General features: G+C 39.2%; 1 protein-coding gene across 9 annotated transcripts in view; it reads right to left on the bottom strand.

Annotated features, from left to right (window-relative positions):
• The window catches only part of TRIP12 (thyroid hormone receptor interactor 12), a 76,571-nt gene that overhangs the window by 17,322 nt on the left and 35,249 nt on the right, over positions 1-24,000 (bottom strand). For 5 of the 9 annotated variants that reach the window (XM_060274511.1, XM_035133959.2, XM_060274512.1 and 2 more), the window contains 21 exons: positions 23,731-23,867; positions 22,103-22,186; positions 20,557-20,652; positions 16,998-17,146; positions 15,876-15,911; positions 15,191-15,286; positions 13,656-13,748; positions 13,335-13,496; positions 12,927-12,995; positions 12,674-12,839; positions 10,060-10,177; positions 9,760-9,916; positions 9,089-9,242; positions 7,589-7,817; positions 6,819-6,937; positions 6,275-6,482; positions 5,892-5,992; positions 4,514-4,688; positions 3,576-3,717; positions 1,622-1,813; positions 988-1,139 (listed from right to left, as the gene is read on the bottom strand). In XM_060274511.1, the coding sequence (XP_060130494.1) occupies positions 988-1,139; positions 1,622-1,813; positions 3,576-3,717; positions 4,514-4,688; positions 5,892-5,992; positions 6,275-6,482; positions 6,819-6,937; positions 7,589-7,817; positions 9,089-9,242; positions 9,760-9,916; positions 10,060-10,177; positions 12,674-12,839; positions 12,927-12,995; positions 13,335-13,496; positions 13,656-13,748; positions 15,191-15,286; positions 15,876-15,911; positions 16,998-17,146; positions 20,557-20,652; positions 22,103-22,186; positions 23,731-23,867 (2,835 nt within the window). The remainder of the gene's footprint in view (positions 1-987; positions 1,140-1,621; positions 1,814-3,575; positions 3,718-4,513; positions 4,689-5,891; positions 5,993-6,274; positions 6,483-6,818; positions 6,938-7,588; positions 7,818-9,088; positions 9,243-9,759; positions 9,917-10,059; positions 10,178-12,673; positions 12,840-12,926; positions 12,996-13,334; positions 13,497-13,655; positions 13,749-15,190; positions 15,287-15,875; positions 15,912-16,997; positions 17,147-20,556; positions 20,653-22,102; positions 22,187-23,730; positions 23,868-24,000) is intronic. The other 4 variants (XM_060274513.1, XM_060274514.1, XM_060274516.1 and 1 more) reach the window with 1 other exon arrangement.

Below are 24,000 nucleotides of genomic sequence, written 5' to 3'. Positions count from 1 at the left end.
CATTTTAATGAAACTGATACCCACAAACTTATTTAAAAATTAGCAGTTCTTGTAGTTATTGCTGTACATTTTTTACTTGCTAAACTACTGATAAAAACAGAAATGCATACAATAGCAAATATTACAACCACACATGCACACACAAAAGGTGTTGGCTGTATTGCTTAGACTAAAAGTACTTAATTCATTTAAGACATGGACAGCAAAAAGTGGTTATAAGGAACAAAAAAACACAGATTTGTTTGACTTGCACATGGATTTGGAATATGCCTTCAACTATTCTCTCATTCTAGAGTTTTGGTCAAATATCTGAAAGAGGTACTTCAATGTGTTTTCCTTATATCCAATATGGAATTTCATAAATCAGCTGAGCAAAAAGACTCATTTGGAAAACTAACCAAGGAAAGTGCTCATCTTGAAACCAGAAAAATCTTGAGTCTCTTTAACTACAGTACTTCTAAATCTGAACTCCCTATTCAAAAAGTATCCAATGGGAATACTGTTTCAATTATAGCTTTTGAATGGTGTGTAGGGAGCAATGAATTTAGCCGTAGTACTGTATTCTCCTGAAATGGATTAATATAGTTTTGGTCATACTAGTTGTATGCCATGTCCCCACTACCACTATTCAGCAAAGACGTGAGTCATACTCTCCCCTTCTAGTTCCAAACAAAATTTGGAAGCTGGAATTTTATATTAAAACGTTAAGAACAACCTTTACGGAAGTCCATTAAAGATGCTTATGCTAATGATGTTGAAGCTGTAAATATGGTTTTTAGGAGTTTGAAAATACCTACTCATTATTTTGAATTTAGCACTATCATTAGAAGCAAAGCACTGTTTTTCTACAGGTTTTTGAACTGCTATGACCATAAATGGTAAAATGGGCAGCAAACACAACACAATGGGCCACTTAGCCATGCATAATTCATGGTTCCAGGAACATTCTGGAAATGTGACAGGTTTTACCTGAGAATTAATCCTTACCTGCTCCCTGTTCCATTTCCGCTTGGAAAGTCATGGACTTTAACTGGAAATTGCTCCATCTGACTAAGACAGTTGTTCATTTTGTGGACCAAAGCCAACAAAGGTGCATTTTCTAATGGCTCTAATCTTCCAAGGGGTTCTTCTCCAGGAAGCTGAAATTAAAGTTTTGCTTAATTTTTTAATTTTTTTATAGTTTTTGCCAAGTGGTCACTGAGTAACTCTATGACCAAATACTGACAAAGCAGGCAGGCACAGGCAAATGCGAGCTTATATTCTACATGCTATGGGCAACCCAAACCCAATGATTATATTTCACCAGGAACATAGGCAAGCATTTGACTTCCACAAAACAAAATCCGCCTGTTTATCCAAAACTAAGGTTTAACCCAATTAAGAAAAAAAGTACATAAAAACACATGGCAGTCAATTTTTGTGTGTGAGATAAAATGTTATCTTCAAAGCATGTTTTAGCCATTTGCCTATCAAGTTCTCTCTGGGGCAAGAGGAAAGCCATATATGGCTACCTGTCAGTTATGTATTTTAATACCACCTCCCCTAGATTATTGACAGAGTAAATAATGAACGAAAGAATGAATGAAGTGACCCCTTTAATACTGGAGCTGTAAGTACTTACTGGAGAAGAGAAAAACACATGAAGGAACCTTTTCAATCTCACATCCCTGCTTACAGCATCTTTTTCACTCTTAGACGTCAAGTAAAGCAGCAGCTGTTTCATAAACCCACTATGCTGGATCTCAAATGAAGATACATCAGACTCAGAGACTATACTACGGATTTCTACAAGGCACTCAACTCCACCATCCACCTGAAATAAACAGTCTCTGTATGAGAATGAGGCTTAGTAATCCAGGAACTATTCCACAAATGGAACAAGAACCAGCATATTTAAAAATAAAAACTGAAATCCAGAGGAATACATATCCCAAGTTTTTTTACATATACTCTGCACTGCCTTACTTACTTTATACAACTTAAGTGAGCATGTGCAGAAAAGTTCATGCCAATACACCACTAAAAGGCAGCACATATGTAGCGGCCTTATGAGAACATAACAATTCAGCATATTAGACTGAAACTGGGTACCTAAGTAATGTCATCCAGGATGTTTTCCCCTCACAAAGCACTCCTGGAGAAGCTTCAATGGAAAATCTATTCAGAAATATTTTCTACAAGTTGGTTCAAGGTTTACTGAGCTAAGAATAAATGTGCCCACATGTTCACCCGTCCCTTCGTGTGCCAACTTCAGCACTTCTTTCATGGTTTATGTCACAATTTCCCCAATACTGTACGTTTATATCACAAAACTGTGGCTTGATACCTGCTTACCAAACAGGATATGATCCTCACTAAATGAGCGCCAAAGAACTTTTAAAACTAGTTGTTTGAAAATATTAGTTGTATGCCAATACCACCATGCAGGAACACTGACTATGTAGCTGTGTGAGAAAATTATGAAAGCAGGGCCTTTTAAAACAGTGAAATACTGACTCTGCACATAATGCTAAGCCAGGATTCCCCCCAAAAAACTTGAATTATGATATGATCAAGCAGTGAGCTACTGCATGAAGCCCACTCTGTCTTCTCTTCACATAAGCAGGCAGAACAAAAATCATGTTGTGATAGCTTAGCGTAATGTCTACATGCAGGATTCTATCTGTTGCTCCTAAACTTGTTGGGACGACAAATCATGGTTTGTTTGGGAGTCAAACCAACCAACCAGAATTCCACATTTGAGCATCATGCTGAACAATTCCTTCTTCATTTGTTGTAACTGCTGCACCTGAAGGGAGGAGAGAGCAAGCTGCATGCACTAGCACACTGCTTGATCATATTGTACAACTTGCTGGCTGCACATTAACCACCTTTTAAAATTCCATCAATCTTTAAGATTTAGGACATGATCCATCCTAAAAGCAGAGCTGGGCACACTTTTAAGAGTCCCCTTGCTCACTGCTCACATGCACATGGCAGCATGCTAGATCACCACCAGGAATTTACCACAGGGTAGCCGAAGTGGTGCCCTTCAGATGCTGCTCAACTCCCACCAGCCCCAGACAGCGTGGCTATACAGGATAATGGGAGTTGTAATCCACAGTATTAGATGTCCCAATCTATTATATCCTCTCCCCTCCCCACTACTTGGCCAAGTTACATAAACATGTATTAAGTCCTCTGTGTGTAAAACTGCATCTATCACTCACTCTAAGGATTGTGTCCAAATTTTCATATAGTTATAATGTTCAGGGAGCATTATTTGAAGATTACTGGCTTACTTCAGTTATGAAATTGTTTTTGTAACAAAAATGTAGTGGTTTTTATTGTATCATAAGGCACTGGACATCCATAAATTGGCAGTGACAACATACCAATATACCCTACAACATAGAAGAACTGCAAAATGGAAAAGTTAGTGACCCCAATGGCTTTTAAACAGACAGCTTCTGAAGCTTAGTACTTGAAGCTGGATGCAATAAGCACCGATGACCTCACTATTTTAATAAACTATTTGCTCTTCCTGTGAAAAGTTCTTCCTCTCATTCCAATACAGATTAAAAAGATATTCTAACCTGAAGGTTGAGTTGTTCAGTTGCAGTGCAAAGTCTCTGTAACACATTTAGTGCAGGGTTGCTTCCATCCATGTTCTCAGAGCTAAAATAACGCTCCACAAATTTGTGGGCTTGCTCTTTAATCCAACCCTTAATTTTCTCTCTACAAGAAATGTACAGTTTAATATATTGAACACTTAACATTGGCATACTAAGCACAACTGCCCTGCACAATTTGATTACATTTTCATAGTGCAAAGAAGTCTCGGAGGTAGGAAAAGCTGCAAGGCCAAAAATTTTGTTCCCACCACAAAAAACTCCCATTGCACTTCAATCCAGGTTTGTTAAATATAGACAGTTGCTTTATCCAGATCGCTCATGAGGATAAAGTCGTTGTCCCTGCAAACTCATCTCCCTCTGCCCTGCTTGTCGTATGATTTTAGGAATTTATCCTCTGCCTTCCATACATATACTTTTGCTCCCCATTATGTAAACTTCATTCTGGCACATTCTATCCCAGCTTGAAGTTCTTCATCATCCTCTCCTACCAAAATTTTCTATTAAAACCAAAACTAAGCTGCCACAGACAACACGGGTAATCTATATAAAACTTTTTTTGCACGTCATAGTAAACTATAGTTAACAGTTTACTGTGAACATGCTGATCTGGGTCACTTTGCTCCTCCCCACCAGCAAGCTGGAGAAACAAGTCATTATCCCTGGGCTTACTGTGGATATTTGATCTGTTGCCAAGAACAAACCTTGGTTACAAGATTGCAGTTTGATTAAAAACAAGCATTGGTTTGAACACAATGCTAAGCCAGGAATCATGGTCTGTTCTGCAGGAGAATGTGATCAATGTTCATAGTAAACCATTAACTCTGGTTTACCATGGCATGTGAACTGGGCCACTACAGGCTTCACTAAATTGAGTTTTGTGTAGTGAAGTATGGTTATACCTGTTATTGGATATTGTGTCCTTTGAGGCAGCTCTTGCCAGACCACTCACACCTGCTGTACGTGCTGGTTCAATGTTGTTGCTATTGGACTGTGTGCTTAATCTTCCCCAGGTTTTAGGATTCAAACTTGCCAAGAAGGAAGATTTAGGAGATTGAGTAGCTGTAGGGCTTTTAGCTTTTTGAAAAAGAGAATGGGAGAGTAAGTTTCAAGTTTAAGCTTTAAAAAGTCTTAAGCTTTACCAATTGGCATTCAAAGTCACCAACATTCAGAGTTCTGTCCCCTTTTAATGCATATCTTGTTTTCCTCCTAAGCAAAGCTATGAGATAAGCAATTACAGCTCCCAATTGTGGAATAAAATATTATCAGGTGCATCTTCAAAGTGATTTAAAGACACTTAAATGTTTACAGATCAAATGTGAACACATACATACATCAATTCTAAAGCTGTTATGTGCATCTATTTTATTATGTGTCCACCTACTGCTAAAAAGTCACCAGCACTGTGTACAATGGATTCATCTCAAATTTTAAAAAAGCTTAGAACTCTCCACCTTTCTTTTTACAGAAAGAATGGTCACAGCAGTAGCAGAAAAAGAACATTACACACAAAGACACAGCTAAAGGAAGCAAGTAAAATCAAGTAACAGAATTTCAGTGATAGCCAGGAGGTATCATCACCTAACTATAAAGGGGGGGGGTTTGCTAGGAGGGTGGGAATCAGCAGCAGCCTTAACTCTAAGCTTTGTATGGAGCAGATAGCTTCTGCATTTAATGAACACTTTGATTTCCAGAAACAAAAATTTACAGTGGTGCCTCGCTTAACGAACACCCTGCTTAACGAAATTTCCGCTTAACGAAAGGATTTTTCGAGCAGAGGTTGCCTCGCTAGACGAATTCGTTTTATGAAAAATTCGTTTAGCGAATCGCGGTTTCCCATAGCAATGCATTGAAATTCAATTAATGTGTTCCTATGGGCAAAAAAAAAATTCAAAAAAAATTCAATGCATTCCTATGGGATTCGCTAGACGAATTTTTCGTTATAAGAAAAGACCCGTGGAACGAATTAAATTCGTCTAGCGAGGCACCACTGTACTTCCATTTGCATATTTTAATAATCTAATCCAAAGCCACTTCAAACATTTGTGCCAAAACAAGAAGTTTCTGGTCAAAAATATATCAGTTCATTCAGTCACTCAAAATGTAATGTCATTGCTTTGATTTGGAAATATTTATTTTACAGGTCTGCCAACATCTAGACATTTAGGGCATATTCAGAACTAGAAAGCTTTCTTTTCTGAGGACTGTACAGCACTGCTTCTTAAGTAGCCACAATATTTGATTTACTATACCCGTTATGCAATTTCAACAGAAGCTTACCTTGATTGTCTACTTTGTCATCATCTCTGGGAGGTGAATACTTTGGCCGCCGGGGCCCACGTTTTGGCAATCTTTTTCTCTTCAGAACATCACTTAATCGGCTAGCAAATGTTAGAAAATGCACATGTCATACATACATCAGGCCAGATACATTACATTTGAACCAAACTGTAATGTATTTGAACCAACATGGATTTTAAATTATAGCTAATAATTTCAATTAATAAACTGGTATGTTAGCATTTTTCTTCCGATTTAGCAGATAGCTCAGATTATTTTAATGCATGTCCAAGAAAGCATTCTGATGTGGGACCTTAACTTATTTCTCAGCAATGCCATTCATTAGTAGCGCTTTGTTCACAGACCAAGTCAAACACACTCACCCCTGTGGACTCAGGTCCAGAGAGTCTTCCCTGCTGTGCTGTAAGCTTGGAGAGCCTAAGTCTGCGGCTGCATTGCTAGCAGCAGTGGCTGTTCCAGTGCTTATTGTTGTAGTAGCACCCAGCGTTCCTGAGCCATTAGTGCATGCTTTGGGGGGACTTGTCAGCAAAGCCTCCGATTCTGCAAGATTTTTCACCTGGTGCATCACACCTTTTTTTAAAAAAAAAGAGAAATATTCAGTGACAAAGAGACACATATTTTTCAAAACACATGATCAGGGGTGCCAACTTGAGTGAAATGGGGGGGGGGGATGTTAGCCCCGCCTTGCATAATCTATCACAAGACCTTGCACACGCACACCATTTGAATAGCAACACTCATTAACTTTTTTGGGGGGGCTGCCCACTCCAATATTTTATTGGGGAGGGGTGAAGGGTCCACGGTCCCTAGGAGTTGGCTCCTATCCACATATTTTTAACAATACAACATGATCCAGCCCATGTCTACACAAACTGCAAGGCACATGAATCTAACTTCTGCCATTACCTTCTCTTCTGAAGTAAACACTGAAAATATCAGGTAACTTTTGCATTAAGATCTCTGCCATTTGAAGGGCTCCAACTACTATCTTAAGGTCTTGACTTGACAGCATAGAGGCTATATGACTGCAAGAGAAAATTAAGACAAACAAAATTCAGCAAGATGAAAGCAGCTTCATTTACATTTTGAATACACAAATGAGGCCATTTTCAGTACTGGGCAGGTTGCTGAAAGTGGGAAGGAATGCTATATTCCTGGTACCGTGAGATCCATTTCACACATTGCATGGCAACATGCCTGACTTGTTGCTTTCACACAGACAACAATGATGTGCAACCAATCCTGGGGTTTAAGTTTTGTGTTTACAAATAGGTTTTTCTAATTATTTTTCTCATATCTACATTTTCTCCTTGGTCAACAAGCAATCCGGTCAATAGGCCATTTGAAGACCAACTGCCATATAATGAGCATCTTGGGATTTTGTCACCGTAAAAAAAAAAAAAAAAGCACATCCATTGCATATATGCAATTTAGAAAGCAGTTATAGTTAATGAACAATGGATATTCACTAATTAAAAAGGCAGTGCCTTTCATTTCTAAGAACACAATGGCAATCATAGCTAAACACAGAAGGCTCAAGTGGTAACCAGATATCTTAAGTGGCAGTTTGCATTTTGAGACTCTCGTTTAAGTCAAATGAACTGCTAGATTAAGAATCTGACTCATCACAATATCATTCAGAATAGGTTTTGCATCAAAGTGCGCATAACAATTACCTTGATACTGCATGATTTTTCAGCACATCCTTCAGAAGTTCAGCATCAGCAAAATAAATTATCCTAAGAATTGCTCTAAGGCACTTGTGTCTTACTGCAGGTCCAGCTGAAGAACTGTACACTTCATAGAGAACGCCAAATAAGGTTTTAATGAAAGATTTAGCCAGTTCTGGGTCTTCTTTCATTAACTGTGCTCGAGCATCATCCTTCTTTGATTCTGGATGTCCACCTACAGGAGAATAACTTGACCACTAAATATCAAGGAATGGCACGTTGTTTAAAGCAAATTTTATCCTGCCTAAACCCCTCAAGGTAACATACTAGCATAAAATTTGCACAAAAAAAAAAATGTACCAGGAAGTACTATTTATTTCATAAAGTTTATACACAGCACTTGGTTGTATATAAACCTCAAAGTGGTTTAGAAAAAGATGAAACAATACAATCAAGGGGAAAAAATCACTACCATGTTTTAAAACAGCTGGGTAGGCTTGTCTAAACAAGAAAGTTTTTAGCAGGCACTGAAAATAGTACAGAGAAGGAGCCTGCTTTGATCTCAATAGGCAAGGAGTTCTGAAGTGCACATGCTGCCACACCAAATGATCAAGTTCTTATAAATGCAGAACAGATATTATTTCGGACCTGTAGTAGTGCCAATTCCACAGATTGAAATGGTTGAGTGGGCACATGTAGGGCAAAGCCTTCTCGTAGGTAAACCAGTCCCAAGTTGTTAAGGGCATTATTATGACAACAGTAACAGCTTGAACTTGGCCCAACAAGCAAGTTGACAACCAGTACAGATCTCTAAGCAGAGGCGCTATGTTGACAAGGACTCACTCCTGTCAGCAGTCACGCTGCAGCATTCTGCGCTAACTGCAGCTTCCGGATCAAGCACAAGGGAAACCACACAAAGGGTGTATTGCATGAACACCAACCCACTGTGGGCTCCATTTTATTAGCATTCAAATTTCAGTTTATTGACCTATATCCAGCACCAGTCCAGCACTGGCATAGCCTGATTCAGATGCTATGTGGAGAGAAAGCTGGGTGTCATCCTCAAAATCCCCTGGTGACAGTTCCCTGCAGCTTCATATAGCAGGAGGGACAGTATAAATCCCACAAAGTGCAACAAAAATTGCCCATTGCTACTGTCTGATAGCAGGCTTGCGGGGAGAAGTGGAACCACTGCAAAACAGTACCTCCCACTAACAACCCACAAAGTCACTTCAAAGGAATACCATTATCGATGGTACTGAAAGGTGCAGAGAAATCAACAAGAATTAGAATTTAAATTCATTTACCTAATTTTCACACTCTAAAAGGGGCAGAGTGGAAATTGGGCCCACATTAAATTCTCATCAATACATATTAGAAAGCATGTGGCCCTAAATAGGATCGTGTTCCTTATGATAGGTATCTGAACGACACCAAACTTTATACAGGAGACATGCCTTAATTAGAAAAGCAAAATGTGGGAACTATTTTTAAAATAGTACTTACTAGTGTTGGTATTGGCTAGAGGGTTAGGTTTTCTCTGAATGGCACGTGCTGTTCCAGTATCCTCATTGATCTGCTGCATAGAATTAAAGTCAATTGTATAAACACGCCCCAGCGTAGACAGACTTATTTCATCTTCACCAACCTGATGAGCTGCCTGAAGACAAATATGTAAGTTTAAACTCTGTATGAGTTTTGAGTTTACATAAATGAAGATACCGTGTTCCCCACTGCTGAGGGATATAACGGGCACAAAATGAAAGTTTTGGTAACAGCCTCATATATGGGCCATGCCACAAGTAAGATTTTTTAAAATTATTTTTTGCCTGCTTTATGGTTTAATTGTCCTGATTTCATATTGCGAGCTACCCTAAGCACTTGCTTAAATTTATTTTTTGTGGACTACAAGTTTAAAATTAACATTCCAAAGTTTTTACCCAGTACTACACAGTATCAGCAAGGAAACCATTTTAATGGCTATATTCAGCTAAGTCAGACAATAATTTCCAAAATTTCATGAAACTGACTATACATAAGCTTCAAAATTAACCTAGCCTGAGATGATTTCCATTTCATAGCTGAAATTTTATTAATAATTGTTAACCAATGTATACATTTACAAGACTGAACAGTAAGCAATGTCTTTCCTTAAACAGGTATATGTGGGTTACTACCTCAATTATCCGGCTATCAATTCTGTTATAGGGATGCCAAAGACCTCTGTCATCTCGCCATTGCCATATTGCACCATCTGTGTTCTGTGCGTTTCCTTTCTTTAGCATAGTGTCAACAGCAAAAATTCCTTCTTTCGGTAAGCAAGGCATCAATTCACTGAAAAGAGCAAAAACAAACAAACAAAATTAACAGCAAATTTTTGTTTAATGCTAGACTTCATGACAGTGTATTACGAAATCGGATCTCAAGTAAAACCTGAAAGAAAAACTCACCAAAAAAAAGGAAGAAAAGAACCTTACCAAATAAGTGATGTAAGCTCGTACAGTTCTTGAGGGCTTCTTGGAACAAGGTCAATTTGTTCCTGACAACTTCCATTGGAGGCTCCACAAAGAAGAAAGTGAAGAGTTTCTGCAATATCTTTAAGCATAAACAATCAATCACAATGTTACTCTGCCATGTCTGTAGTAAGCATTAAAGAACACTCTCAGAATGGAGCAATTCAAAGAAGAGTGCACTTAGTGTATGTTTCTACTGCAAGAATTAAGTGTACACAGTAACAGTAACTGAAAGCAACCTCAAAACATACTGTACACATGATAATCTCTAAAGCATAAGCCTTCAAGTGTGTGTGCCTGGGGAGGTATATTTCACTCTGGGGGGAAATGGAAAAATCTTCTGACTTTTTATACCATAGGCTGATTCTGGCAACTTTACACAAAATAAAACCGATATTGGGTCATTATCAATGACTTTGGGGGTCACCAGGAGGCCAGGATCCCTAGTGAACATTATAAGTATTTGTTAGGGTGAGGGAAAGAGAAACCAGTGCATTAATTAGCACAAAGGAATTGATTGGCTGTAATTGGAGCCTACAGCTCATTCCCTCTCCCCACCCCACTGTTGACTAGGATTGCAAATAGTATAGAAAATATAGTTCTGTGCAGTGTGAAATCTGTCGGATCTACTGTCAAGATAGAGTTGCATCTAAATTAGTATGAGATGGGGCAGGGGGGGAGACCGTACCTGCCCATCTTTGGGCAGTATAGTTAGTGCTGCTAACCATGAAGGAGGTTGGCATTGTGCAAATGCACCAACAGAAGCAGCTCTACCAGTGTGTTCTCACAGCAGCAACCTCCCTCCTGCTTTGCCCCTCCTATTCTCCATTCAGGTAAGCAACCGCAACTCTGCTGCTAGGAAGTCATGTAAGTGCCACCTCCTGACTACGCCATCTGCTGCTGATCTGCGCCAGAGCTCCACATTTCTCTAAGCATGCTTCTTTGTCTCTATGTGCTCGTTTTACCCTTTTCATATGGTGAAGACACACACTCTCTCTCTCTCATATCTAAGTGATGCATCTCAGTTTACTGTGTCAAGAGTACACCAAGGATAGTCACAAGCATCAGGTTTGGAAAGCAACATGTAATTTAACTAAATGACAAGTTAAGAGACAAAATTCTGAAATTCTGGTTCAGCTATCTTGTTTAAGCCTTCAACTACAAATGTATGTTGTCACGTTGCAGACTTGAAAACATGTTTTCTTACTAAAAGGTTAGAGCTGAAATGAAAATCTGAGAAATATTTGCTGCACAAGCAGAACAGAAGCTGCTCATTGCAGTATCCCACTATCACTATTAATCTATTTTTTTAAAAAATCTAGTGGCTTGCTATCTTTTGAGTTTTGTAGAATTACTAGAAAAATATACACCCAGTGGATATATACATCCAGTGGCAGTTGCTAGCCAAGGGAAAAGCTTCAATCAATTTTGTGTTCTCAATTAACCTCACTCAGCATTCATGTCTAGGTTTTTGCAATGAAACAGCTTTGGTTGCCCTATGGAATGACATTTTCTTGGAGAGAAATGGAGAGTGTGCTCTACCGGTACCTCTCTTTTAAATCGGAACCAGTGAAGGTCCTGTGTGAGTGCCTGGAGGTGGTTGGAGGATGGATGGTGGCTAATGGATTGAGGCTGAATTCTGACAAGACAGAAGTACTGTTCCTGGGGGACAGGGGGTGGGCTGGTGTGGAGGACTCCCTGGTCCTGAATGGGGTAACTGTGCCCCTGAAGGGCCAGGTGTGCAGCCTGGGAGTCATTTTGGACTCACAGCTGTCCATGGAGGCGCAAGTCAATTCTGTGTCCAGGGCAGCAGTCTACCAGTTCCATCTGGTACGCAGGCTGAGACCCTACCTGCCCATGGACTGTCTCGCCAGAGTGGTGCATGCTCTTGTTATCTCCCACTTGGACTACTGCAATGCACTCTAAGCACTTTGAAGGTGACCCAGAAACTACAACTAATCCAGAATGTGGCAGCTAGACTGGTGACTTGGTGACTGGGGGCGGCTGCCAAGACCATATAACACCGGTCCTGAAAGACCTACATTGGCTCCCAGTACGTTTCTGGGCACAATTCAAAGTGTTGGTGCTGACCTTTAGAGCCCTAAACGGCCTCGGTCCAGTATACCTGAAGGAGCGTCTCCACCCCCATCGTTCTGCCTGGACACCGAGGTCCAGCGTCGAGAGCCTTCTGGCGGTTCCCTCACTGCAAGAAGCAAAACTACAGGGAACCAGGCAGAGGGGCCTTCTCGGTAGTGGTGCCCGCCTGGTGGAATGCCCTCCCATCAGATGTCAAAGAGATAAACAACTACCTGACATTTAGAAGACATCTGAAAGCAGCCCTATTTAGGGAAGTTTTTAATGTGTGACATTTTAATGTATTTTTAATCTTTGTTGGAAGCTGCCCAGAGTGGCTGGGGAAACCCAGCCAGATGGGCGGGGTAACAACAACAACAACAACAACAATTTTAATGAAGCAGCAGCAAGCATTTAACTATTTGCTATCATTTCACTTGCCAGTCCTACGGACATTGTAACATCTGGTAAACCGGCCACCAAAAGAGCATACACATGCACTTACTTTGCTTCATAAGTTGAACTGCTAGTGTAGGACAGTTGGAGCACATAAGGGAAAACATGCGCACCACCATGATGAACATCCCTGAGCTCAGAATTGGAGGAGTCACTACTAGGAGCTGCTGAATATTTGTGAGCAAATCCTTAGAGGCAACTTGCTGGAGGAGATTCTTCAAAGGAAAGAAAGAGTGTTTTAAGTATCATTTGGTAAAAACCATTTTGCAACATTATGCTGGAGACAAAAAAATAGATGCTACCTCCTCGTGTTGGAAGTTGTCCACTAGGCGTGCAAAACAGAGGCAAGTGCTTTCTACTGACTTTTTGTCCTAAGAAATTGAAAACAAGTATTACATTTCAATATACAAGATTTGGCATACAGGTACATCAAGAATTACAATCCTGGAATTGTCCTATTACAGTGTTCGGCAGAGTTAACTGAGAAAGCATAAAAAGGACCTAGTCAAACTAATACACAACCAAGAATCACAACCCAAAAACTGGGACAAACTACTTAATTTTGGCTATGGAAATATATTGATATTATCTCCTTTAGGGGGCTGCACTACCATTAAGGTCTGGTGAAATTTCTCCACAGCACATGTAGATCAATCTAAGATTCACATATCAGAACACTTAGAAGATAGCTGACCCAGACAGTTTCTGACCTGGTGGGTTAGTCTTTGTGTAAGCAATGGCAGAGAATCTGCAACAAAGTGAAACTCATCAGGAGTGATGCTCTGGCAGCAGTTGGCAGCAATAGCTAGTGCATTCCTCTGGGCATTTATGCTGAAAAATTCCAGATACAGCAGACAGTCTGCTAAGCCTCCCTATAATACAAAACACACAAAACCAGTTCAGGCAAAGAAAGGACTTTAGATCATCAGGAGAGATACAGAAGTTTCTTGGAGCAAGTGCTCTTTGAGAAAGAAAACTGGTAACAGTCAAGATTAAAAATAGCCCTTTTTTACATCAGAAGAAATACTTACTGCCTGCAGAATAGCTTTACTATGTCTGCGTGATAACATCTCCAAGGCAGTGAGTGCCTGCTCTGCCACATCAATACACTGAATAACTTGCAGCTAGAACAAATAAAAGCAATTTATTTAGTTTTTAAACAAGATTAGAAATTGATCTATGCTGTCAATCATTTTCCAGTGTTCAAATTTTGAACTGTATTTTAATAGTTTCCATTACCTTTAAACATGCACACTTTATAATATAACTTTATATTCACTCAAAAGCTTATTATATAACAGTAATTAAATTGCTCTTCAGTTATGTACCCTATACTATATATATTTATTTTATACAACATTAGTGTCCTTCATTCTGATTCCTTACTTAATCACATGGAAAGAAAATGGGATTGTCCAGCATTTGTGTACAGTATTATACAAACCATTTCCAAATTGTAAAATTTTCCCCACACTACTACTACAACCTATCATCATCATCATCATCAAATCTGATTTAACTCAACCACAGCACTGAAATTTACAGTGTTCTCCTTGAATCCTCCAGAACAGACTGAACAGAAAATTCAGGATTACTGGAATTGGCCGAGTCTTTAAGTTTACACTTTGCCAAATGCATTTGACTACTCAAATGAACGTTCTGTAAAATCAGCCATAACTTCTGGCTTCGATGTATTCAGCTTACAGGGCTGTGGGTGGGAGAGAAGCAAACACTTTATCCAGGCCCGTTAGTCCAGGCTTGCAAGCCTGTTACCAAGAAGAAACCTATGTTCTCTATACAGTGTCCAGATATTGCTAGAGCCAACCAGAAACATGAACAGAAGCAACATCCTAAACAGTGAGGTGCTTCTGGCCTAGGCCCCCTAGAAGAGTGAGTGAGTGTGTGTGTGTGGACTTTGTTCTAAGTGACAATGTACCACGCTACATTACATGCTCTGTCAAGAACTACAAGTCCCAGTTCTTTAAGTTTCTGCTGTCAAATTATATGCAAAGGCAAGAGCTGCCAGAAGGGTGTGGCAGCCAACCAGCAACTGGGACAGGGAAGAGAACAAGTCCCATAATCATGGACTTTAGAGACCCCAGGGACAGGAGACACCAGTGCTGCCAATAGGATTTACAGGCCCCAGAACATGCATAAACAATATAAAGCTAGGCCTCTCATCTCTAGAATGGTTTTAGAACTGGCACTAGATTCCAGGGACAGGGAACGATATCTGAAGGTTATGCATCACTCATGTATAACATATATACATACCTGCTATGCTATCATGTTTGTTCATAAATACAATCAGACGGCTAGAAATGTAAGGGAACTAAAAGCAGCTAAAAAGAAACAAGTAAATCCTCCTTTTTTCAGGTTTTGGAGATCCATCTTAAAACTTCATACCAGGTCGAGAAAAATTACTCTTTGTACTACTTCATAAGACATTGTTGTTGTTGTTTAGTCGTTTAGTCGTGCCCGACTCTTCGTGACCCCATGGACCATAGCACATAAGACATTATGTTACAACAAATGTTAAGTTTATAAAGTTAGTGAACAGTATTACCTTTTCCAAAAAAACAGGAATTGCATCTACTACAACAGCAGATGATCTGGGAAGTGCTTCCATCATATAGGTTAAGGCTCGACAAGCATGATTCATCTATTAAAAGATATAAGAACATAAGAGCCCTGCTAGAACAGTCCGAAACCTATCTAGTCTAGAATTTTGTTTCCCACCATGGCCAACCAGATGCGTATAAGAAGCCTACAAAAGTAGAGCATAAAGGTAATAGGTCTTCCCTACTGTTGTTCCCTCTCCTGCCCACCTAGCAGTTCGAAAGCACGTCAAAGTGCAAGTAGATAAATAGGTACCGCTTCGTGCACTGCTCTGGTTCACCAGAAGCGGCTTAGTCATGCTAGCCACATGACCCGGAAGCTGTCTGCAGACAAACTCCGGCTCCCTTGGCCTATAGAGCGAGATGAGCGCCGCAACCCCAGAGTTGTTCGTGACTGGACCTAACAGTCAGGGGTACCTTTACCTTACTGTTGTTCCCTAGGAAGTGGTTATCACGAGACATTCTGCCTCTTATACTAGACATAGCATATAGCCACCATGACCAGCAGCCATTGATAATGATAGGGGACCAGTCTAACAATGCTATACTGCTATCTAGAATGTGCAAACTAGCAAAGCCTGCTTTGAGATTTACCTGAAGCTGCATTTAACAAAGTGTGCATGAAATACTTACAATGTCAAAATTGTGCTCCATCTGCAGCAATGTTATCTGCAAACAATACGAAAGGATGAGTCAGCTTGCAAGAACAATTTCTCTAAATTCTAGTAATTTATAGGTGTGTTGAATCTTGTGTTTTTAACTTTGTTGTTTTTTAGCTTCTTTTTAACTTTTTATGCTTTTATTGTATGCTTTTATTTTTACTGCAGTAAACCACTTTGATTCATTTTTGCTATGCTGTATTGTGGAAAATAAATATTTTTATAAACTGTTAAAAACAATTAGCTGCTGGATTTTGAGATGTCATTTTGAGCATTCATGTTGGTTGGAAGTTTTCTACTATGTGTGCAAAACATAGGCAAGTTTATGCAGCAAATAAATTCCAAGTTATGTTGATGGCTCACTGCAACAATTTAGTGTTGCATCTCTTTCTAAAAAATTAATAAAGTGTCACTGCTAGCCAAATTTTATTCTCAAGCCTGGATTAATGCAGTATTCCTCTACAAGTGATCAAGGAATGACAGTGTCAGTGAAAGCATGACATATGAACGTGTATTATGATATTGCTCTGACAAAATGTTCCAGCTTCTAGTGCCGATACAATGGTCTCTCCCAATTTGCACTTACAATCATCTTATGACAGGCATAGGCAAACTCTGGCCCTCCAGATGTTTGGGACTACAATTCCCATGATCCCTAGCTAACAGGACCAGTGGTCAGGGATGATGGGAATTGTAGTTCCAAACATCTGGAGGGCCGGAGGTTGCCTATGCCTGCCTTATACGATAGGTTAGGCTGAGAGAGACTTGCCCAAGGCCACCCACTCAGCTTCATGCCTGAGCAAAAATTTGAACCCATGTCTATCCAGTTCAAATCCAAACCCCTACCCGCTACACTGGATCTCAAAATGGTTACACAAGATGCACATTTATTCCCTAGTTGTTTGAAACACAATCAGTAATTTGCTGTTTCTTTTAAAAAAAAAGTCACTTTTTGGCAAGGCCATTGGTGAAACATACTGCTCTAAAACATTTAGAGAGAATGCAATTATTGAAGCATTTACGGTACTTCGTCATGAAAACACAGTGGATAATGCACATTACATGTTCAAATGGATGAGTGAAGACTGGTCCTTACCAGAGCTGGCACAACACTTTTGACTGGAAATCCTCCCAAAGTTTCTTCATTCCCCATGACCAACAACTGACACATTTCAATCACAGACTGTAATTGCTGGCTTTCATCAGTAGCCTGGAGCCCCTGTAGAAGTTGCTGAGCTTTAGAACCTAGAAAAATTGGGGATTTTAAAAGCTTAAATCTTCCACTTCCATAATATATTATCATAGTTGATTAAGAGAGAGAAGGCATTTTCATTAGCTGCCTATCATAAATATGAATGCAGGGAGCCAGTAATGCTGCATTTATATGCATCTTTGTTGATATTCAAATGTTATTCGATTACAGCTACCAAATAAACCAACAGTATGTGCTTTAAGCTACCGAAATGCACTATAATATTCAACAGATATTGCAAACTGAATCCATCCTGATAAGATAGGAAGAGAAATAGAAACACAATTTAAATACATTTTTTTAGCTAACAGAGTTCTCAACCTGATCAAACCCTGGTAGATCTATGGGCACATAGTTCTGAATCACTATTCAAAAGGAAGTTCCAAATTTACACACAGTTAAGACACACACAGTACAGCCTCTTCTCACTCCTGCTAATACTGCACTTGTAGCTTTCTGTACTTCAGGCTTTCTAGTGATGAACTGGTGCCAAAAGACAGATGTCTCCCTGGAGGACATTAAGCTGAATTGTATATTGTCTTCCTATGCAAAGTATGGTTGCCCAACTGTAGAGAATTAGGCTGTTATGCTGAACTGTAGTGTCATTATACTGGAATAATTACACTGGCAAAACTTTGAGAGGATCCCAATTCTGTTTTAAACATTCAAAAACTTTTCTTCTTCATGGTACACCCTGCACAGTGAAGTACCAACAACAAAAAACCTTTAGTCAAAATATGCAGTTTTAATCAATCATGAGAGATTAGAGACCAATGTGTTTCTGAACAGCATCTCACCAGGCAAAGTTTCACAATGTCAAAAGACTGGGTGTACATCTAAGTCTAGATAGGTCATAGGCTAGTGCTTCTGTTAACATATGCATCATTTACTTAAAATACAAAGCTACTACTGATGAAACTTCTAAGAGTAGATACATCTTCCTAATTTAGGAAAGCTTAGAAAATTTAAACCACCTTGCTCAATGGACTGAATCACTGTAGGAATATTTGATTACCTATGCAGAGGCTGTGGTTGGACAATGTTGGTTTATTAAATGGGGATTTACCACTGCACTGTGAACCACTATTAAACCAGAAAGCCTCTAATTAACCATCAAGTACAATAAAAATAGTGAAAAACACATTTAAACTTTAGGATTCCTGCAAAAGCAATTATTTGAGAGAACAACCAGATAAGCATAAAAAAACAACATACTAAAGCAGGCATCCCCAAACTGCGGCCCTCCAGATGTTCTGGCCTACAACTCCCATGATCCCTAGCTAACAGGACCAGTGGTCAGGGATGATGGGAATTGTAGTCCAAAACATCTGGAGGGCCGAAGTTTGGGGATGCCTGTACTAAAGGTTGAAGATGGGTACTTTTCATTCCCAGCTGTCAGGGCTGACCTTACTACAGGACAGATGGGGACAACTGTTTCTAGCATTGCAGGCCCTCCTGTGGGTCCATGTGGTTGTTCAGACTTCCTGCACTTCTTAGAAGGGGCCATGGTCCAACCAAATAGGAAGTGACTCTTGGACACTGTCAAACATGGTACCCCCTAGTCAACAATAGCCAGTGTATATAGAAAAGAAATTGCGAATGTGCATCTATGTCTCCAATCACCCACCCACAACTCCAGGAGAGAGTTTCCTAGAAGACAGTACTGAATTAGGTACATCCCAATGATTCTTTCTGACACAAGAAAGTGTCAAGCATGGCACTCCAATGCCAATAATAGCCAAAGTGCTAATTTCTCCTCCCATTCTAAAATAGTCGGGATTCTCTCTCCTTTCCAATGCTTTCCAATTAGGAGAAATTAGTAGAATTTATGAATCTCTCAAAAATGACAGCAGCAATTAGGAATACCCCCCAGACAAATTTGTAAAAAAGAATGGAAGTATGTTGAGGATTTTTTGGAAAAAAGAAGGAATGAATATAGATTTGGTGATTTGCTTAGACTGAAAGATATAAAGGGAAAATTGGAGAACATGTGTAAAAATTAACTGAGGTAAAGCAAGATAAAAGAAATTATGTAAAGAAAAACGGTATTCAAACAACAGGAAGTAATTTTCTTCCTTTTCTTTTCTTTTCTTTTTCCCTTTTCTTTCTCCCTCTTTTCTGCCTTACTATCCTTTCACCATGATATAGAATTGATATATTATTAATGTATATTTAATATAAAATTGATTATCTGAAATATTCGCCGCATAATATCCCTTATGTAGGTTTTTTTTTCTCCCTTTCTTTTCCCCCCTTCTTTTTAATTTCAACTATTTGATAAGTTTGATGCTTATTTTCTGACTATATTTCCATAGTCTGTCTATTTTTGTATCATTTATCCATTTATCTGTTTATAGTTTTATGTAATCTTTTTAAAGAATTGAAATAAAGTTCCTTTTTAAAATAATAATAATAGCCAAAGTGCTTAGAAATTAAGAACTGGGAATATACACCCCAAGCTCTGAGCCACCACGAATCATATACCTTAAAAAAGCCTTGTACAATCAAAGACAAGCTTCCATATAAGATGGCACACAACTGGCATCCAATCCAGAGAAATAATTGTGTGCAATACACCATCCCATGCCAATTATAGCCAATGTATGCAGAATGAACAAAGTATCAGGTGTGTGTGTCTGTGTGTCACAATAGGTTTTCAGCCACTCTAAATCATACGACACCACAGCATTGTGTCCACCTCAGTGCTTAGTTTGAGCACAAGACACGGTCAAGCATGGTGCCCCCATGCAAATAGCAGCCAAAATGTTAGCCAAAAGCTAATTTGGAGATGGGGCACGGAGTGTGTCCATTGGACCCCTCGTAAGCAGTGATTATTACTTTTCAATCCAACTACTTGGGATTATAAAACATTATTTGGCAAGAATGTTAAAGTTCAACCTTGTTTTTACTGCACTAAAGTTTCCCTTTTGTCCAAATCATAAAATGATGCTCACCACATATGGAACAAGTCAGAATCCTAAGTCACATTGTGAAGCTGGAAAAGGATTAATGGTTGAATCATGGTGAAAGGGCTGTGCATGTAGGCAAAAACCCCAGATTTAACTCGGCTTAAGAGACAGAAAAAGGATCATCCAAACCATGTGATTCAAGTGTAGAAAGCAGTAGTTGTTTAAACAGGTTGCTTTAAATATGTTTCCTGTCTGCTGCAACAAATATAATTCAAGTGATTAAGAAGAAATCCACAAATGTGGAGGTTTGACAAAAGCAAATTAATAGGAGGTTGTGTTTTTTTTACTTGTTAATAAAAGTTACAATACAAGATCCAAGTATTCTGAGAATTTAGTCTTAGATGTAGTCCTTCAAGAAGCTATGAGGCTGAGGTGGGACAAACTTCCCAAGAGTAGTAATTCCAGAAACTTCCTGGATGAAGCAGCTTACTTACTAGCTCCACTTCCAATTGTCCGATGAAAAAGTTGCGACATTCGAGGACCAAGAGGACCAAACAGATGTGGAGGAAGACCTCTAGCTTCCAACAGAGCTAGAGACAAAAATATACATATAACTTATTTGTATGAAACTCATGCACAGCACCAGAATATATAATTCACATCACAGACTTTCATTGTTGTAGGACAGATTATTCTGGGGGACCCAGGTGGCGCTGTGGTTAAATCACTGAGCCTAGGGCTTGCTGATCAGAAGGTCGGCGGTTCGAATCCCTGTGACGGGGTGAGCTCCCGTTGCTTGGTCCCAGCTCCTGCCAACCTAGCAGTTCGAAAGCATGTCAAAATGCAAGTAGATAAATAGGAACCGCTACAGCGGGAAGGTAAACGGCGTTTCCATGTGCTGCTCTGGTTTGCCAGAAGCAGCTTTGTCATGCTGGCCACATGACCTGGAAGCTGTATGCCGGCTCCCTTGGCCAATAATGCGAGATGAGCGCGCAACCCCAGAGTCGGTCACAACTGGAGCTAATGGTCAGGGGTCCCTTTACCTTTACCTTTAGGACAGATTATTAATATGATTAAACCCTATACCATAACAATAACGAGCCAATTCTAATCAAGATCTGAGTGCAGTGGTTTTTTTTGGGTGTTCTTGTTTACTTTTGCAGAACTCAAATCTTATAGCAATTTTCATTTGAATGTCTCAACTATTTTAACTCATTTTCTCTGTGAAGAATTTTAATGTTATGGGCCAAGCTAGAACTGCTAACTTAGAAGCAATATTTTACATTCATTTATCTAGTCAACGGCCCCAAGCCTTGAAAGCAGTACAAGTTTAAAATAATTACTAGCATACATCCCACTTGGACACCTACCTAAAACAAGGAAAACTTAGAAAACCTATTCTTTATTCTGATTGAAAATGAAAGTTCCAATACCTATTAATGGTACTACTTAGGACAGCTAAAGGTATCTATTAAGGACAAAAAGCAATTGAATCCTCTTTGCTCTTCTAAAAAATAATAATAAGAGCAAGGACTGCCAACTACCTCCTAGAAGATAAGGAAGCCAGCCTTTAGAGGACGCAATGCTAGACCAAACAAAAAGATAAAACGTTTTCTAATCACCATAAAAGTCATTCCTTCCAATAATGAAACTTTGACTTTACAGTGTATGACGGCAAATGCAGTTCCAGAAATCAGAATGGGCAAAATCCAGTGATAAGCAGACCCATTGTAATCTCTGTACATTTATTTCAATCAATCTATTCTAACTTAGTTCTATCTACTCCAAAGAACAATTTAGCTGGATATCACCCAATGCCATTTCCAACCTTCTCACATAAAAAGTTTTAATTTTTATTTTAACCATGAAGATTTCACTTAAGTGATATGCCATCAATAATCAGCAACTGGAGTAGAAAGAGTGGGAAAATACATTACAAGTCCTGGAAAATTAATGCTGACTGATCTATATTTCCTCCCAAAGAATATAAAAGTGCAGCATTAAAAATCCTTAACATAACATAAGCCTCTTAGTTTGTACCTTGCAATCTCCCCATCTCAGAATCATCCGATTCACTTTCACCAGAGGTAGTCATGCCCACAGCCCCAGCAACAGAACTAGAAGCTACAGGAGGGGGAAAAAATAGTGGCACTATATTAATAAGTCACACAGTATACATACTTGTTAACTCTTCCTGAAATCCTCCTTCCAAAGTAGTCAAAGAAAACCTTTAATGACTCCAGTAGGAATAGGAATGGGCATACAAAAAAAGCAGGTTTATTTTTAGTCTTGACCCACATAGTATGGAATGACTGCACTTGAACACACAAGGTCAGTTTAAGCTTTCAGCCATGCAATATGGTTGAAACTTTGGGGCTTCTTTTTCTTTAGTAAATAAGCAATTTAAAACAGAGGGCAATGGCATTATACCATATAAAATAATAACAGTTCAAACATTTTTGCTTAAACAGAAAACTGACAGGAACATTCAGAATTAGGAGTTATAATTAGAACTTGGTGTGCTTCGCACCCTGCAACAAGGCTGTCAAGCAGATATGCACTAACAAGTTTGTAGGGTTAGACTAGTGTAGTACTGTAGCTTTGTAGCTTTCACAAAACCACAGAGGTGAAAAAGGCAGAGGAAACACTTCCCACAGACTTGTAGAACAGAAAAACATTTGTTCAGGGTAATACTAGTTTGCTTGCTTGCAAGGTAAGTTGCTAACAGCAAAAATCTATGCATGTTTACTCAGAACTAAATTCCATAGATTTCAGTGGGATTTACTCCCTACAAAGGGTGCTTATGTCTGCAGCTGTAACAATGAAAGTGCAGGGTATTAAGATGCTTCTATTACCTGTTAATAGAAGTATAAACAAAACTAAGCAAATTAAAACTAACGTGCAAAAACAGCCAGTGAGCAAATGGCTTTACTTATATTCAGCAGCGCAGTCAGTAGATCTATGATCCTATCAAGCACCTGGTATATTGGACAGGAGCCAAGGCAAATGAATGCTCACTCCTTTTTAACCACAGTAGAGGTATCAGGAGTCACATACACACACCCTGCCCTCATTGCCCCTTGACAAATATATTTAAAGGAAAACATCAACATTAACATTAAACCACAGTTAATACTAGCTAGGATTCCTGTTTTAACAAGAATATCAGCCAAACTTGAAACCTCAGTAAGAGACTACATATTTTTAGAAGGTGAGATCTAAATGCATCGTCAACTGACTTGAATAGAAACATAGGTATCACTAAGTGTAATTGGTGCAAGAAAAAACAGAAATGCAGTCCCATCCACAGGGTCTTAAGAGGAAAGTGTTGGCAGAGTATGCTTTGAAGCTAAAGAACTACTTTAGGTACATGGTTTGGGAATGTTAAATGGGTCCTCTTTGAACAAGCCTCTTTGCTATATTATAAAGTCTCAAATGGAGTATAACAGATCACAAAGCAGAAACATTTCAAGTAACTCAAGTCCAAAGACCCTTTGAGCATTTTCTCCTTTTTTAAATCAGGCCAAAACAGAGCACCAAATAAAGCACGTAACCTCAGATACTTAAGTGTACTAGTATTGACATTTCTAGGCAGAGCAAATACAAACAATTTCTGGACAATAACTGCTTTTTCTGTGCCAGTGTTGAGTGACACTAGTTAACCATACCTGCTGCTCCTTGTGGAGCCTCATCAGCTCGTGCAGCTGAAGAATTAACTCCATCCTGGTTGTTATCAGGATCAGCCATTTTCTCCTGTCGGCGAGCTTCAGCTGCTCCTCTTTTGCCCAGGCCAGAGCCTCGCCGACTGAAAACAGAGTTATCATCAGAAGCCATCCAGATTACCCTATGTGGTCTACAGTACTGGTACTATCAGCACTCAAAATTAAACCATGCAGACATGGAGTCATAACAGAACAGTTAAAACTATATGCAAAATG

This window comes from Zootoca vivipara, chromosome 5 (assembly GCF_963506605.1).
Source record: "Zootoca vivipara chromosome 5, rZooViv1.1, whole genome shotgun sequence".
Taxonomy (NCBI): Eukaryota; Metazoa; Chordata; class Lepidosauria; order Squamata; family Lacertidae; genus Zootoca; species Zootoca vivipara.
This window is presented reverse-complemented; position numbering and strand designations above follow the sequence as displayed.